The following is a 19,903-nucleotide window of genomic DNA, read 5'->3' as shown; positions in this document are numbered from 1 at the left end:
GTATATTTGTACATGTAAACCAAGTACATTTGTACATGTAAACTAAGTACATTTGTACACATTCACCTCAGAAGTACATTTGTACATGTAAACCAAGTATCATTTGTACACATTCACCTCAGAAGTATATTTGTACACAGAAACCAAGTATCATTTGCACAGATTCACCTCAGAAGTACATTTGTACATGTAAACTGAGTATAATTTGTACACATTCACCTCAGAAGTACATTTGTAGATATAAACCAAGTATCATTTGTACACATTCCCCTCAGAAGTACATTTGTACACAGAAACCAAGTATCATTTGTACACATTCCCCTCAGAAGTACATTTGTACACATTCACCTCAGAAGTATATTTGTACATGTAAACCAAGTATCATTTGTACACATTCACCTCAGAAGTACATTTGTAGATATAAACCAAGTATCATTTGTACATATTCACCTCAGAAGTACATTTGTACATGTAAACTAAGTACATTTGAACACATTCACCTCAGAAGTACATTTGTACATGTAAACCAAGTATCATTTGTACACATTCACCTCAGATGTAGATTTGTAGATGTAAACAAAGTATCATTTGTACATATTCACCTCAGAAGTATATTTGTGGATGTAAACAAAGTATCATTTGGAGATATTCACCTCAGAAGTATATTTGTGGAAGTAAACAAAGTATCATTTGGAGATATTCACCTCAGAAGTACATTTGTGGATGTAAACAAAGTATCATTTGGAGATATTCACCTCAGAAGTACATTTGTACATGAAAACTAAGTACATTTGTACACATTCACCTCAGTAGTGTATTTGAAGATGTAAACCAAGAATCATTTGTACACATTCACCTCAGAAGTACATTTGTACACATTCACCTCAGATGTACATTTGTACATGTAAACTGAGTATAATTTGTACACATTCACCTCAGAAGTATATTTGTACACAGAAACCAAGTATCATTTGCACAGATTCACCTCAGAAGTACATTTGTACATGTAAACTGAGTATAATTTGAACACATTCACCTCAGAAGTACATTTGTACATGTCGACCAAAGTATCATTTGTACACATTCACCTCAGAAGTACATTTGTACATGTCGACCAAAGTATAATTTGTACACATTCACCTCAGAAGTACATTTGTGGATGTAAACAAAGTATCATTTGGAGATATTCACCTCAGAAGTACATTTGTACATGAAAACTAAGTACATTTGTACACATTCACCTCAGTAGTGTATTTGAAGATGTAAACCAAGAATCATTTGTACACATTCACCTCAGAAGTACATTTGTACACATTCACCTCAGATGTACATTTGTACATGTAAACTGAGTATAATTTGTACACATTCACCTCAGAAGTATATTTGTACACAGAAACCAAGTATCATTTGCACTGATTCACCTCAGAAGTACATTTGTACATGTAAACTGAGTATAATTTGAACACATTCACCTCAGAAGTACATTTGTACATGTCGACCAAAGTATCATTTGTACACATTCACCTCAGAAGTACATTTGTACATGTCGACCAAAGTATCATTTGTTCACATTCACCTCAGAAGTACATTTGTAGATATAAACCAATTATCATTTGTACACATTCACCTCTGAAGTACATGTGTAGATGTAAACTGAGTATCATTTGTACACATTCACCTCAGAAGTATATTTGTACATGTAAACCAAGAATCATTTGTTCACATCCACCTCAGAAGTACATTTGTACACAAAAACAAAGTATCATTTGTACACATTCACCTCAGAAGTACATTTGTACACATTCACCTCAGAAGTATATTTGTTGATGTAAACTGAGTATCATTTGTACACATTCACCTCAGAAGTACATTTGTACACATTCACCTCAGAAGTATATTTGTCGATGTAAATTGAGTATCATTTGTACACATTCACCTCAGAAGTACATTTGTGCACATAAACGAAGTATCATTTGTGCACATTCACCTCAGAAGTACATTTGTACACATTCACCTCAGAAGTATATTTGTTGATGTAAACTGAGTATCATTTGTACACATTCACCTCAGAAGTACATTTGTACACATTCACCTCAGAAGTATATTTGTCGATGTAAATTGAGTATCATTTGTACACATTCACCTCAGAAGTACATTTGTGCACATAAACGAAGTATCATTTGTGCACATTCACCTCAGAAGTATATTTGTTCATGTAAACCGAGTATAATTTGTACACGTTCACCTCAGAAGTATATTTGTACATGTAAACCAAGAATCATTTGTACACATTCACCTCAGAAGTACATTTGTACACATTCACCTCAGAAGTATATTTGTCGATGTAAATTGAGTATCATTTGTACACATTCACCTCAGAAGTACATTTGTGCACATAAACGAAGTATCATTTGTGCACATTCACCTCAGAAGTATATTTGTTCATGTAAACCAAGTATCATTTGTACACATTCACCTCAGAAGTACATTTGTACATGTAAACTGAGTATAATTTGTACACGTTCACCTCAGAAGTATATTTGTACATGTAAACCAAGAATCATTTGTACACATTCACCTCAGAAGTACATTTGTACATGTAAACTAAGTATAATTTGTACACATTCACCTCAGAAGTACATTTGTACATGTAAACCAAGAATCATTTGTACACATTCACCTCAGAAGTACATTTGTACATGTAAACCAAGAATCATTTGTACACATTCACCTCAGAAGTACATTTGTAGATATAAACCAATTATCATTTGTACACATTCACCTCAGAAGTACATTTGTCGATGAAAACTAAGTATCATTTGTACATATTCACCTCAGAAGTACATTTGTACATGTAAACTAAGTACATTTGTACATATTCACCTCAGAAGTACATTTGTACATGTAAACTAAGTACATTTGTACACATTCACCTCTGAAGTACATTTGTATATGCAAACCAAGTATCATTTGTACACATTCACCTCAGAAGTAGATTTATAGATGTAAACGAAGTACATTTCTACACATTCACCTCAGAAGTACATTTGTACATGTAAACTAAGTATAATTTGTACACATTCACCTCAGAAGTACATTTGTACATGTAAACCAAGAATCATTTGTACACATTCACCTCAGAAGTAGATTTGTAGATGTAAACCAAGTATCATTTGTACATATTCACCTCAGAAGTATATTTGTGGATGTGAACAAAGTATCATTTGGAGATATTCACCTCAGAAGTACATTTGTACATGTAAACTAAGTATATTTGTACACATTCACCTCAGAAGTACATTTGCATATGTAAACCAAGTATCATTTGTGCACATTCACCTCAGAATTAGATTTGTTGATATAAACCATGTATCATTTGTACACATTCCCCTCAGAAGTACATTTGTAGATATAAACAAAGTATCATTTGTACACATTCACCTCAGAAGTACATTTGTACACATTCCCCTCAGAAGTACATTTGTACACATTCACCTCAGAAGTACATTTGTACATGTAAACCAAGTATCATTTGTACATATTCCCCTCAGAAGTACATTTGTACATGTAAACTAAGAACATTTGAACACATTCACCTCAGAAGTACATTTGTACATGTAAACCAAGTACATTTGTACACATTCACCTCAGAAGTACATTTGTACATGTAAACCAAGTATCATTTGTACACATTCACCTCAGAAGTAGATTTGTAGAAGTAAACAAAGTATCATTTGTACATATTCACCTCAGAAGTATATTTGTACACATTTCCCTCAGAAGTATATTTGTACACATTCACCTCAGAAGTACATTTGTACACATTCACCTCAGAAGTACATTTGTACATGTAAACTGAGTATAATTTGTACACATTCACCTCAGAAGTACATTTGTACATGTAAACTGAGTATAATTTGTACATATTCACCTCAGAAGTACATTTGTACATGTAAACTGAGTATAATTTGTACACATTCACCTCAGAAGTACATTTGTACATGTCGACCTAAGTATCATTTGTACACATTCACCTCAGAAGTATATTTGTACATGTAAACCAAGTATCATTTGTACACATTCACCTCAGAAGTACATTTGTAGATATAAACCAATTATCATTTGTACACATTCACCTCAGAAGTACATTTGTACATGTAAACTAAGTACATTTGTACACATTCACCTCAGAAGTACATTTGTACACATTCACCTCAGAAGTACATTTGTACATGTAAACAAAGTACATTTGTACATATTCACCTCAGAAGTATATTTGTACACATTCCCCTCAGAAGTATATTTGTACACATTCACCTCAGAAATACATTTGTACATGTAAACTGAGTATAATTTGTACACATTCACCTCAGAAGTACATTTGTACATGTAAACTGAGTATAATTTGTACATATTCACCTCAGAAGTACATTTGTACATGTAAACTGAGTATAATTTGTACACATTCACCTCAGAAGTACATTTGTACATGTCGACCAAAGTATCATTTGTACACATTCACCTCAGAAGTATATTTGTACATGTAAACCAAGTATCATTTGTACACATTCACCTCAGAAGTACATTTGTAGATATAAACCAATTATCATTTGTACACATTCACCTCAGAAGTACATTTGTACACATTCACCTCAGAAGTACATTTGTACATGTAAACTAAGTACATTTGTACACATTCACCTCAAAAGTACATTTGAACACATTCACCTCAGAAGTATATTTGTTCATGTAAACTAAGTAGCATTTGTACATATTCACCTCAGAAGTACATTTGTACATGTAAACTAAGTATCATTTGTACACATTCACCTCAGAAGTATATTTGTACACATAAATGAAGTATCATTTGTGCACATTCACCTCAGAAGTACATTTGTAGATGTAAACAAAGTATCATTTGTACACATTCACCTCAGAAGTATATTTGTAGATGTAAACAAAGTATCATTTGTACACATTCACCTCAGAAGTTCATTTTCACACATTCACCTCAGAAGTATATTTGTACACATAAACGAAGTATCATTTGTGCACATTCACCTCAGAAGTACATTTGTTCACATTAACCTCAGAAGTACATTTGTACATGTAAACTGAGTATAATTTGTACACATTCACCTCAGAAGTATATTTGTGCATGTAAACTGAGTATAATTTGTACACATAAACGAAGTATATTTGTACACATAAACGAAGTATATTTGTGCATGTAAACTGAGTATAATTTGTACACATAAACTAAGTATATTTGTACACATAAACGAAGTATCATTTGTGCACATTCACCTCAGAAGTACATTTGTTCACATTAACCTCAGAAGTGCATTTGTACATGTAAACTGATTATAATTTGTACGCATTCACCTCAGAAGTATATTTGTGCATGTAAACTGAGTATAATTTGTACACATTCACCTCAGAAGTACATTTGTACATGTAAACCAAGTATCATTTGTGCACATTCACCTCAGAAGTACATTTGTTCACATTAACCTCAGAAGTATATTTGTGCATGTAAACTGAGTATAATTTGTACACATTCACCTCAGAAGTATATTTGTGCATGTAAACTGAGTATAATTTGTACACATTCACCTCAGAAGTACATTTGTACACATAAACGAAGTATCATTTGTGCACATTCACCTCAGAAGTATATTTGTAGATGTAAACAAAGTATCATTTGTACACATTCACCTCAGAAGTATATTTGTACACATAAACGAAGTATCATTTGTACACATTCACCTCAGAAGTTCATTTTCACACATTCACCTCAGAAGTATATTTGTACACATAAACGAAGTATCATTTGTGCACATTCACCTCAGAAGTACATTTGTTCACATTAACCTCAGAAGTACATTTGTACATGTAAACTGAGTATAATTTGTACACATTCACCTCAGAAGTATATTTGTGCATGTAAACTGAGTATAATTTGTACACATAAACGAAGTATATTTGTACACATAAACGAAGTATATTTGTGCATGTAAACTGAGTATAATTTGTACACATAAACTAAGTATATTTGTACACATGAACGAAGTATCATTTGTGCACATTCACCTCAGAAGTATATTTGTACACATAAACGAAGTATCATTTGTGCACATTCACCTCAGAAGTACATTTGTTCACATTAACCTCAGAAGTGCATTTGTACATGTAAACTGAGTATAATTTGTACGCATTCACCTCAGAAGTATATTTGTGCATGTAAACTGAGTATAATTTGTACACATTCACCTCAGAAGTACATTTGTACATGTCGACCAAAGTATCATTTGTACACATTCACCTCAGAAGTATATTTGTACATGTAAACCAAGTATCATTTGTACACATTCACCTCAGAAGTACATTTGTAGATATAAACCAATTATCATTTGTACACATTCACCTCAGAAGTACATTTGTACACATTCACCTCAGAAGTACATTTGTACATGTAAACTCAGTACATTTGTACACATTCACCTCAGAAGTACATTTGTACACATTCACCTCAGAAGTACATTTGTACATGTAAGCTGAGTATAATTTGTACACGTTCACCTCAGAAGTATATTTGTACATGTAAACCAAGAATCATTTGTACACATTCACCTCAGAAGTACATTTGTACATGTAAACTAAGTATAATTTGTACACATTCACCTCAGAAGTACATTTGTACATGTAAACCAAGAATCATTTGTACACATTCACCTCAGAAGTACATTTGTACATGTAAACCAAGAATCATTTGTACACATTCACCTCAGAAGTACATTTGTATCAAACCAAGTATCATTTGTACACATTCAACTCAGAAGTAGATTTATAGATGTAAACGAAGTACATTTGTACACATTCACCTCAGAAGTATATTTGTACATGTAAACTAAGTATCATTTGTACACATTCACCTCAGAAGTACATTTGTACATGTAAACTAAGTACATTTGTACACATTCACCTCAGAAGTACATTTGTACATGTAAACCAAGAATCATTTGTACACATTCACCTCAGAAGTACAATTGTAGATATAAACAAAGTATCATTTGTACACATTCACCTCAGAAGTAGATTTGTTGATGTAAACAAAGTATCATTTGTACATATTCACCTCAGAAGTACATTTGTACACATTCCCCTCAGAAGTACATTTGTACACATTCACCTCAGAAGTACATTTGTACACATTCACCTCAGAAGTACATTTGTACATGTAAACTGAGTATAATTTGTACACATTCACCTCAGAAGTACATTTGTACATGTAAACTGAGTATAATTTGTACATATTCACCTCAGAAGTACATTTGTACATGTAAACTGAGTATAATTTGTACACATTCACCTCAGAAGTACATTTGTACATGTCGACCAAAGTATAATTTGTACACATTCACCTCAGAAGTATATTTGTACATGTAAACCAAGTATCATTTGTACACATTCACCTCAGAAGTACATTTGTACATGTAAACCAAGTATCATTTGTACACATTCACCTCAGAAGTACATTTGTACATGTAAACTGAGTATAATTTGTACACATTCACCTCAGAAGTACATTTGTACATGTAAACCAAGTATCATTTGTGCACATTCACCTCAGAAGTACATTTGTACGTGTAAACTGAGTATAATTTGTACACATTCACCTCAGAAGTATATTTGTGCATGTAAACTGAGTATAATTTGTACACATAAACTAAGTATATTTGTACACATAAACGAAGTATCATTTGTGCACATTCACCTCAGAAGTATATTTGTACATGTAAACTAAGTATCATTTGTACACATTCACCTCAGAAGTATAATTGTACATGTAAACCAAGTATCATTTGTACACATTCACCTCAGAAGTACATTTGTAGATATAAACCAATTATCATTTGTACACATTCACCTCAGAAGTACATTTGTACACATTCACCTCAGAAGTACATTTGTACATGTAAACTAAGTACATTTGTACACATTCACCTCAGAAGTACATTTGAACACATTCACCTCAGAAGTATATTTGTTCATGTAAACTAAGTAGCATTTGTACATATTCACCTCAGAAGTACATTTGTACATGTAAACTAAGTATCATTTGTACACATTCACCTCAGAAGTATATTTGTACACATAAATGAAGTATCATTTGTGCACATTCACCTCAGAAGTACATTTGTAGATGTAAACAAAGTATCATTTGTACACATTCACCTCAGAAGTATATTTGTAGATGTAAACAAAGTATCATTTGTACACATTCACCTCAGAAGTTCATTTTCACACATTCACCTCAGAAGTATATTTGTACACATAAGCGAAGTATCATTTGTGCACATTCACCTCAGAAGTACATTTGTTCACATAACCTCAGAAGTACATTTGTACATGTAAACTGAGTATAATTTGTACACATTCACCTCAGAAGTATATTTGTGCATGTAAACTGAGTATAATGTGTACACATAAACGAAGTATATTTGTACACATAAACGAAGTATATTTGTACACATAAACGAAGTATCATTTGTGCACATTCACCTCAGAAGTACATTTGTTCACATTAACCTCAGAAGTGCATTTGTACATGTAAACTGAGTATAATTTGTACGCATTCACCTCAGAAGTAAATTTGTGCATGTAAACTGAGTATAATTTGTACACATTCACCTCAGAAGTACATTTGTACATATTCACCTCAGAAGTACATTTGTACATGTAAACCAAGTATCATTTGTACACATTCACCTCAGAAGTATATTTGTACACATAAACGAAGTATCATTTGTACATATTCACCTCTGAAGTACATTTGTTCATGTAAACTAAGTAGCATTTGTACATATTCACCTCAGAAGTACATTTGTGGATGTAAACAAAGTATCATTTGTACACATTCACCTCAGAAGTACATTTGTAGATATAAACCAAGTTTCATTTGTACACATTCACCTCAGAAGTTCATTTGTACACATAAACAAAGTATCATTTGTGCACATTCACCTCAGAAGTACATTTGTTCACATTAACCTCAGAAGTACATTTGTACATGTAAACTGAGTATAATTTTTACACATTCACCTCAGAAGTACATTTGTACACATTCACCTCAGAAGTACATTTGTACATGTAAACTAAGTAGCATTTGTACATATTCACCTCAGAAGTACATTTGTACATGTAAACTAAGTATCATTTGTACACATTCACCTCAGAAGTATATTTGTACACATAAACGAAGTACCATTTGTACACATTCACCTCAGAAGTACATTTGTACACATTAACCTCAGAAGTACATTTATACATGTAAACTGAGTATAATTTGTACACATTCACCTCAGAAGTACATTTGTACATGTAAACTCAGTATAATTTGTACACATTAACCTCAGAAGTACATTTATACATGTAAACTAAGTATAATTTGTACACATTCACCTCAGAAGTACATTTGTACATGTAAACCAAGAATCATTTGTACACATTCACCTCAGAAGTACATTTGTACATGTAAACCAAGAATCATTTGTACACATTCACCTCAGAAGTACATTTGTACATGTAAACCAAGAATCATTTGTTCACATCCACCTCAGAAGTACATTTGTACATGTAAACCAAGAATCATTTGTACACATCCACCTCAGAAGTACATTTAAACCAAGAATCATTTGTACACATCCACCTCAGAAGTACATTTGTACATGTAAACCAAGAATCATTTGTACACATCCACCTCAGAAGTGCACCGCTTCCTCACAATTCCATCTTCATGTGTTTCAAGGTGGCGTTGCTCAGCGCCAAAAGCACCCTGGCGATGTCCTGCACTGGAGGATTTATTATTTATTTATTTGGCATGGGAATGGTGTAGTTTGAATGTTTCCTGCAATTGTTTTCTCTCTTTTGTCTGCAACCGCTTATCCAATCGACACAAATTTTTCACCAGACGTGTGACTGCTCATGTATAATGTTGTAATGATAATTATGACGTCATACCTCATGTGTTGTGGCAGCCATGTTGAAAAAAAGGAATAACTTTTGACCTCTATCTGAAACTGCTCCTTGGGAAAAATTCAAACTTGGCATGTGGGAAGCAAGTGCGATTGATTTTTATCCGCCGCCGCGTCGCGGAAGGGGGATATTGTCGTCACCCAGGTCGTCCGTCCGTCCGTCCGGCCGTCCATCCACATTTATAGCTCTGAGTGCGATAACTCATAAACTGTTCGCCATATCGATTTGAAATTTGGGTCACACATGTACCACCTGAAAAGGAAGAACCCTATTGATTTTGGCCGTGGCCGGATCCAAGATGGCCGACTGGGGCGGCCATCTTGAAAAAAATGTTTTTTTGCCATATCGATTTGAAATTTGAGTCACACATGTACCACCTGAAAAGGAAGAACCCTATTGATTTTGGGCGTGGCCGGATCCAAGATGGCCGACTGGGGCAGCCATCTTGAAAAAAATGTTTTTTGTAATAAATGGAAAACTGCTTTGCTGATTTCAATTATTTTTGGTTCCGACGTTCCTCACCCCTGGGGAACTTTTTCGAGATGATAACCAAATGGTGTCTTGTTTCCAATTCACCTCCCTCATTATCTGGAATATGTATGACCTTTTTCATTCAACGGCGTATCACTGGGGTGAATTCAATTTTCATTCCCCATCTCTGATGGTATATTTTTTTGATGATGTTACAAGTGTTTTTGTTTTGACGTCATAATTACATACGTCAAATGCTTTATCCAATCAGTATCATAATTTGGAGGGTCATCTCGGGCGAAATTGGATGGGGAAAAAAAAAATTAACGATGTCACCAGTCATGTGGTTCAGCAGCCATATTGTTTTTAACATAAAAACCTTCAAAAATCATCTTCTCAAAAACAACTGAACAGATCGAGGTGAAACTTTACAGGTATGATCACCTGTTCATGAGGAACAAAAAGTTCTCCACCTATGATGTCATCGGTCACATGGTTTGGCAGCTCTAATTTTTTTTGAAGAATAAATCTTTTAAAATCTTCTTCTCCAGAATGGCTTGACAGATCGAGGGGTAACTTCACCCACATGCCCCCCAAGCCTTGGGGATACCAGGGTGTTCATGAATAATTAATGTCACATTGTCTGTCAGCCATATTGGATTGAACGAAAATCATTTTAAAAAATTATTTCTCTTGAACCGCTTTATCAGTTGATATAAAACTTCACAATTATGATCTCGTATTCATGGGGAATGTATGTTTTAAATGTCAACCTGATCGGACGCATATTCTGGCAGCCAGAATTATTTAATATTTTGAATCTGGGTTCATGGATTCAAATCAAACTTGGTACAATTATGTATAATGATGTAATAATTTAGGCATAGGCATATCTGGCAACAGAGAAGAGTGCCCTTCTAATTTCTTCTGTTTGAAATTTTCCTCACATTTTAAATCCAGTTTTTACCAAAGACAAATCTAATTATGCATGTTTTGCAATCACAAGCAATATGGCAACTCCTCCATAAATCCAGCAGTTACTGTGAATGCAGAAATTTACTCTCCTGTTCGGGACCATGTTTGAGATCAAATTGTACTCATCACACATGCACATGACACAGATAGCCCCCTATTTGTTCTGTGACAACTTATCCTGAATCACCAGGCACATCATATTCAATGTGATGTCTTCCCATTTGTCTTTTCAGGCTTTGTCTGACTGCATTGAGGACCTGTGCGAGCCTTTCCTCGGCGAAGCGATTGATATAGTGACTGGAATTGATGCTATGGGTTTCATTCTTGGTAATTTCTTCCTCTTTAAAATGGAACAAAGATTCAACTATAGTTTGTTTCGCTCTCCATTTTTGGTTTTGAGGCAGTTTGTTTTACCTTCTGATGATGCTGCACACGATGAGACACTTTAAATTTAGTGAGATTATGCCCCCATTTATGCACCACGTTGTCTCCCTCGATGTCATATAAACTGCAATAATATGTATGCTATTTAAATGCCTGCTTAAGCTAAGCAACAAAAGGAACACAAGTACCAAGCAATAGGGAGGTCCACATCCCCCTCCCTATTCTACTTCACATGGAGCTTACCTTATCCTTAAAAGTTTTTGGGTTTTTTGTATACCTTGGCGAGGCTCGTGTGAGAGCTAACATACAACGCACAGTAAGGGGGCATGAGACAAGAGGGGCGGGAGTGGGAAGGACAAAACAGTGGGGAACAGAGACATTAGGAGATCTGTGGAAGGGAGAGGGTGGGGCGAGGAACATGGGGAATACAAGATAGACATTTACAGGGACTTTCAGGAAGGAAAGCAGGGAATTTGAAGGAGCTGGGCTTGGGTGGATTATTGGGGGTAGAAAAGATTGAGGATTTTGATGGGGGATGATAAGAGGTGGTGGTGAACAGCTGTTTTGAAGGCCTGGAGGGAAGAGTGGGATTGAATCGAGTGAGGGAGTTTATTCCAAAGGTGGTGAAAAAGAGGAATGAAAGAGTGAAGGTGAGCAGCGATTCATGATTTTGTTAGTTTTACCAGAAGGGGCTTGTTGGCAGACCTTGAGCGCCCTGCGGAAATGTGGTGGGGACAAATCGCAGAGAGAACAGGGGGGCTAGGCTGGAAAGGAGACGGTAGAAGACAGAAAGACACCGACCAGCCTGCAGTGAGAGAGTGAGAGGCCCAAAGACTCAGCCTCATTGCGGGAGATGCCAATGATCTGAAATGCCTTGGTTTCCAAAGCGTGAAGCCGAGAAAGGTGGGAGGCAGGAGCACCAGCACAGAGGGGAGAGCAGTACTCAATCATGCTGTGGACCAAAGCTTTGTAAGTGGTCAGGAGCTCAGGTGGGCAGAGGAAGGACTTTGCATGACGGAGGATTCCCAGTCGGCGACTGGCTTTGGAGGCGAGGTTGCAATCAATTAAAGAGGTTGAATGGGTTACCATTCCCCCATTACAAATGTACCCCTTAAATAATGAAATCCATCAAAGCGAACAACTTCATTTTTTAATTATTAACTCCCCCCCCCCCAAACTTCACCCACAAATGGGGCCTACACTATCCCCACCAAGTTTGGTGGTGATCACTAAACCCATAACAGATTCCATCTCCCCCCTATTTTAAGTCCCTCCTCAATTGAAAATTATATAAATGCTAATAGCTTCATACTTTCATCATAAATCCCTCACGAGGCCCCCCATTATGCAAGCCATGTTTTGTAACACTGTTGCCCATGGGGCTGATGTAAACAGATGGACCCCATTATAGATAGCCTTTTCCTCCCCAGCAATCCCCCCTAAGATTACTATCCCTTTATTTTACTCCACCTTGTCCCCCATTATAGGTGATAAATTTGGTTGCGATCATGTAAACTGTTACAAAGATCTCCCCCTCCACCATTCCCCCAACCCCATCTTCTCCCCAGCTCCTCCCCCAAATCCTCATCCATGACCCTCCCTGTGGGGCCACCATGATGTCTGCAAAGTTTGGTGGTCCAACAATATTCTGTTCTTAAGATATACAAGACATAAGGGAATGGACAAACAAACAGAAAGATGGAGTTTGAGAATAAGGAGAGCTTTGTGTTTGTGACAGTTTTAATGCTTGGTGCGAGACTGGTTTGCAAATGCACCACACATGGACCAAGTTTGTCAAACATTAGAAAAAGATGGACCCATACTTCTGCAGTCTTGGAGGGCACAGTTTAGCTCTACCAAATGACACAGAACTACCAATAACACTATGAATTTAAATAAAGCAGGAGTTCGCAACCCGCAGCCCAATCGACCAATAGGTTTGGCCCATCTGACAACTTGCTCAAATTCAAAAGGAGTACTGAATGCACTGTACTTGGTTTTCTGCTGCCACATTCAGGTTTTCTTATTGATGTGGCATAATTGTCTTGCAAGCATAAGGAAGTACGCTGTCTTTTCAGGTTACTTGCAGGTTTTGTAAGACATGATGACTGTATTGTAACACCATTGGAACAATAAGAAAGTAAGTGTTTCCTCCCCTCCTCTCTCATTTTTTCCTGTCTTTTGTATGCAAAGTCAAGGCTCATTGAAGAGCGAGAATACCAAAAGGATCAGTATGCAACAGAACAAAAGTGACAGTCGAGAGAGGGGAGAGTGGGGGGGGGGCACCAATAGCAGGGTTGAAGGACAAAATAGAGGAAGGCTTGGACAAATAAGGGATGTGGGGAGGATTGAGGGGTTGGGGGAAGCATGGGGTCGTTAAGGTGGATACAGAAGCAAACTCTCGGGAAGGAAAAACTGGAAATTTGGAAGGACGTGGGCTTGGGTGTGGGAGGTGGTTAACGGGTGTAGAAATCAGCATGACTTTGGATGGGGGGGGGGACCTGAGATGGCAGTTTTGAAGACCTGGAGGGAGGAATGAGATGGAAGAGAATGTGGAAGTTGATTCCACAGGCAGGAAACAGAGGAACGAATGAGTAGAGCAGTGATTCTGGATTTTGAGAGTTTCGCCAGGAGGGGTTTGATGGTAGATTGCGTGCACCACACAGAGACCTGGGGTTGGGGGGTGGGGGGATCACAGAAAGAGCAGAAGATGCAGAGACTCGCAGCCTGTCTGTGATGGGAAAGTGATATGCCCATAGACTTAACTTCAACATGGGACATTCCAAAGATCTTGAAGGCCTTGGTTTCCATGGCGTCAAGCTGATCAAGATGACTGTGAGGCAGAGGCGCCAGCCCAGAGGGGAGAACAGTACTCCATCAAGCTGTGGATGAAGGCCTTGAAAGTGGATAGGATTTCTGGTGTGCCAAGGAAGGACTTTGTCCTGGCTTTGGAGGCCAAATTTGAAATGTGTTTTTTTTCCCCAAGAAAGATCATGGCTGATAGTGAGACAGAGACACAGAGACACAGAGACACAGAGACACAGAGACACAGAGACACAGAAAGAGAAAGAGAAAGAGAAAGAGAAAGAGAGCGAGAGAGCGAGAGAGCGAGAGAGCGAGAGAGCGAGAGAGCGAGAGAGCGAGAGAGCGAGAGAGCGAGAGAGCGAGAGAGCGAGAGAGCGAGAGAGCGAGAGAGAGAGAGAGAGAGAGAGAGAGAGAGAGAGAGAGAGAGAGAGAGAGAGAGAGAGAGAGAGAGAGAGAGATATTCCAAGTGTTTGACTAGATTGTGATTTTGTCAAGGTCTGATGAGAGGGAAGAGGCTGTTGCCTGCCTATCTCAAGGATGAGGGATGTCACAGCAGAAGGTGGAGTCATCAGCAAAGAGAAAAAGGGGATTTTTTCTTCATGTGTTGCATGTCACCAGCCTTTGGAAGGATAGACATTACCGCTCTTCTCAGGATTAGAGGCAGTTCTCCACGCAACAAAGACGATTCCAAGACATGCATCAGGTCTGGGCCTAACAGGCCCCAAAATTCCACATAAAATTCAACGGGCAGCCCATCAATCCCGAGAGCACTTCCCGAGTCAATTTCAGCTAAGACATGGGTTAACTCCTCCAGCCTAATTGTTGAGTCCAAGTCTCGACGCTGGGGCTCAGTTCGAGAGGAGAGGTGAGAGGATAATTGTTTCATAATTTCATCACAAATAGTTTGTTTTGTAAATAGATTTGAGAAGAAATCCTTAACATACAACCTTATGTCACTGGGATTAACTACAACAACTCCGTTGGGGGTCAAAAAACAGAATAAAATAGTATTGGGTGACTTACTCGAGGAATCTAAACGAAAGAAATATTTACTAGAAGTATCTAATACCTTTAAGAAAGTATCTAATACCTTTTTAACCCTCAGTCTGAGTAACAACCCAGCTGCTTTCTCTTGGATTAACTCTCTTAACTGAGTGTTCTTTTCAAGTCATAATTGATAACTTCCTCTATCATTGCTGTCAGCCAGTTTACCTTCTAGATGTACAATGTCAGCTTCCAAGCAAGCCATTGTTATATTCTTAACATTTGTAGGGTTTGCCCTGAACTGACAAAACACCCAAATCTGGGTTTTTGTATTGTCCCCCCCCCCCCCATAAATTCACTGAAGCAAAAGAGGGTTTTCTTAGGATTTGGTTAATGCAGAAAACTTGGAAAGCTTCTTTAAAAAGATCATCTTCCAAAATAGTGGTATTAAATTTCCAATATGCACTTCTATGTATTGATTGAAGGGGGAAACACCCCCATGGTAACAAAGTGATTATCTGGGAATACAGATGGAGAGAAATCTGGAGAGACCACAGTGTTCCAAAACTGTGAGTTTATATACCATCGGTCAAGTCTGGCAAAGGAAAACCTCCCTCTGGTAAGACAGCTCCACGTAAACTGGGATTCATTGGGATAAAGTACCCTCCATACATCTAACAAACCAACCCGAGAAAAGAAAAGCGATAAATCACTCCAAGATTCGGGATGAGGTTCCGGTGTATTCCTATCCATTCTGGGTTCAAAGGTACAGTTAAAATCACCCCCAATGCAAACACAGTGACTTAAATCAACCGCCTGTAAGCGATTGATCACAGACACAAAGAAAGCTCTAGTCAGGTTCCTTGTGTAATTTCGTTGGAATTTTTTGGAGAATAGCAAACCTATAGATTTTTGAGTTTAAAATCTATTTAAATAAAAAAAATGTTTCACATTTTTTCAACTTTTCGAAAGGTCATTTTGGGGTGAAAAACGCTTTTTTTGAATTCCAATTTTAAAAAATCTGAAACAATACAAAATAACCAACTGATGATGGATTACTGTGAAATGGCTTACAATGGATTTTATAAGATAATAAAATGTGGTTAAAAATACCACACTACTCCAAGGACTGTATGTTCCACCAATTCTCAAGCGAGGACGACTTCCGGTCTTTGGCTTCGACAATACTGACTATGCTGAGGATACTCCTCATGGCAAAGACACAACTCATGGAATCATTATAGTAGTGTTTCCGAAGTCAGATGGTGCTGGAGAGACGATAGCACCCCCTCTACAGAACACAGAAGCAACGAACTTGACTGTTACTCCGCATCATACAGAAATAATACCATGTAACAGGCAAAATCCGGTTACAGGGTCATCATCCTCTAAAGAAGGTATGGTTGGGTTCACAGTCAATAAGACGGGGGTTGACAAACACTACCAGCTGACACACCTGGGATGGGTCTTAGTGTTGGCTCTCTCCAGAACAAACACAGAAAGGAATCTTACAAAACTCCATTGTTGGGCTGACTCCAACTCTCTTCTTCCAACACGGCCATTGTCGGTGACACAGATCGGAGCTCTGCCTCTGATGCCTGAGGTAGCACATGAGTGGTCAACGCTAATGACTGTGTTAGAACAATGTCACAGATTGAAAGAGCTTGCTGTTGGGAAAGATCACCCGACTGTCATTTCCTGTGACTTGGCCCTCTATGAGAAGGTAATTCAGCTACTGGATGCTCGGCCTGACTTAAAAGGCATAACCGTTCCCAGATTATGAGAGCTACATGCCGTCATGGCTGCACTGAGAGCTCTGGGTGCATCCATAGAGAACTCTGGCATAGACGATGCTTGGATGGAAGCCGATGTGTATGAATCTGCAACCAGAAGACAGATTCTGAAATGCACCCATTACAAACGCTCACTTTAAGCTCACATATACTCGTACGTGGCACTCTCTGAAACGGCAATAGAAGAATTCTTCAAGGACAATCCACATCTCAAGGAAGTCTGCGTTGTTGCAACGGATACAGTTCAAACTGCTTGTGGAGAACATGACAAAGCACTGAAAGCTGAATCAGTGCAGCAAGCCAGCAACTGTCTGCTCCAAGTCATCATCAATGAGAACTTGTTTGAGAGATTTCAGGAATGGGAGGCCAGCCACTCAAAGAATGCCATGTTCAAGGCCATGATGAACTATCTCCACAGAGTAGAGGCAATTCTGCATTTTGTTGCAGCATCTCGGAATGCCGACTTAAACCTTCATCTTCTTGCCGGTGAAGAACTCAGCAAGATATTTTTTGCCATGGACGGAATCAAGTACAGCGGCTCTGGCCAAGGTACATATCTAACATGTCTGCGCTTAAGACCAGCCATCCAGAGACCTGGAGGGAGCTCGAAGCAGGCAATATTTTGGTCACCAAGAATACTATCCCATTTGTATCGATCGAAACAAACCACGCTGTTGAACATCTGAACAGGTTGCTGAAGGTTCACTCTGGTCTGATTGGCATATCAAATAATGCAAATGTCAGACAGCGATTCTTCTTGGGTGCACCTGAACTGTCACGCCTATCTTGCGAGTTTAAGGGACAGCTTGGTCTGAAGGAAAGTGAGATCACTGAGCACCATGGCCTGTCTCCAAGTGTCGTCAAGCGTGAACACAATACAATTGACCGAATCAAAGCTGCCATACTTAGTCATGAAAATACACTTGAAGTTGAGGGTAACCAGCTCTTCAATGTGGTCACCCACACTTATATGCCCGAAGAATTTGTACCACAGATACTGAACATTGATGAAACGGGACAGAATCTCTATGAAGATTTTATTGCTAAATGGATCAATGGTGATGTCAGCCTCTGGGCGCCAGTGAAGAAGGAGAAGAACAGAATGTACATGTCTGGAAATACAACACTAGCAATCAAGATCAGGGACAGGACAGTAGATCTAAAAGAAACCAAGGATTTGTATGGTAGACTGATGGTACTCTCCAGATCCAGCAGGGACGTCGACCAGAAGGATGCAATTGGCAACTTTGAATTCACTGTGACACCGAGGGCCCTGTTTGCACCAAACGGTAGCTTACTGTCATGCACCGACAAGTCGAAGCTAATCCACAACTTGGAGAAGTTTGCCAACAAGGAACCGTCTTTACCAGAAGATGAGCTTGATGTCACACACATGGAACCAGCACCCACTGATGCTGTAAGTGATGGCAGTACTAGCACGAAGGTCGCAGTCGTGGATGGAATGGTAGTTGTCCAGAAAATGACCAAGAAACCAGCAATGGTCATGACAGTGAAGGACCTCAGTGAATGTTTCAATGATAGGGTGATGAGTCTGACCAGAGGCTTCGACCATGTAATTCTTGTTTTTGATACATACAAGCAAGATTCCCTCAAGAGCACAACCAGAAACAAACGACGTCAAGGAAAGGCACCAGCCCAATATCAGGTCAAGGATGATATCAGTATCAAACACATCACGATGAGTCGATTTCTGTCCCATGATCAAACCAAGGGTGATCTGACGGAGTACTTGGCAGAGAAAACTCTAGAATACAACCGCGATTCAACAAAGGTGGTAGTCGTTTCGGCATCTGGGCGGACGTCGAGCAACAGGGGTCTCCAATTTGAGGTGAATAACCATGAGGAGGCCGATATGTTGATGATCCAGCAAGCAACAGCTGCATCACAGCAACACACGGGAGATATTGAGCTGACGATATTCTCACCTGATACGGATGTTCTGGTTCTTGCCATAGCAAACTATCATCTCCTGCCAAGACACACATCTATCTCAATGGCATCTCGCATTGTCAAAATCGAGCCAATCTGGAAGGCCCTAGGTGAGGAGAGAGCCCAGGCATTGCCAGCCTTCCACGCATTCACAGGTGTCGATAATACTGGGCGGTTCACTCGACATGGTAAGGCAAAGTGGTTCCAGTGCTACTTGAAGGCCGATTACGACATGGTAGATGCCTTTGCTATGCTCTGTAAGGATGCTGAACTGTCAGAGAACCTATACACAACTTTAGCAACATTTGTCTGTTCAGGTTATTGTCCAAGTGGTGTCAATATTTCCAGCATCCCTGAACTTTGGTGGCATCTCTTCTGTAAGAACATGGCTGAGAATGACAAATTACCACCAACTGTCGGTGCTCTGAGGCAGCATATCATGTGGGTACATATCCAGGCATACGTTTGAGGTCAAGCAGCAATTTCTCAGCAAACATTTATTG

At 38.3% G+C, this 19,903-nt stretch overlaps 1 protein-coding gene across 1 annotated transcript in view; it reads left to right on the top strand.

The window, feature by feature from the left end:
* LOC147028834 (uncharacterized) overlaps positions 1 to 19,903 on the top strand; it is a 147,910-nt gene that overhangs the window by 83,970 nt on the left and 44,037 nt on the right. Inside the window, exon 6 of the mRNA XM_085880270.1 lies at positions 11,718 to 11,811. Within this exon, the coding sequence (XP_085736396.1) occupies positions 11,718 to 11,811 (94 nt within the window). The remainder of the gene's footprint in view (positions 1 to 11,717; positions 11,812 to 19,903) is intronic.

The sequence above is a fragment of the Eptatretus burgeri genome, chromosome 4, assembly GCF_056783735.1.
Source record: "Eptatretus burgeri isolate ZD-2024b chromosome 4, Ebu_testis_v1, whole genome shotgun sequence".
Lineage (NCBI taxonomy): Eukaryota > Metazoa > Chordata > Myxini > Myxiniformes > Myxinidae > Eptatretus > Eptatretus burgeri.
This window is presented reverse-complemented; position numbering and strand designations above follow the sequence as displayed.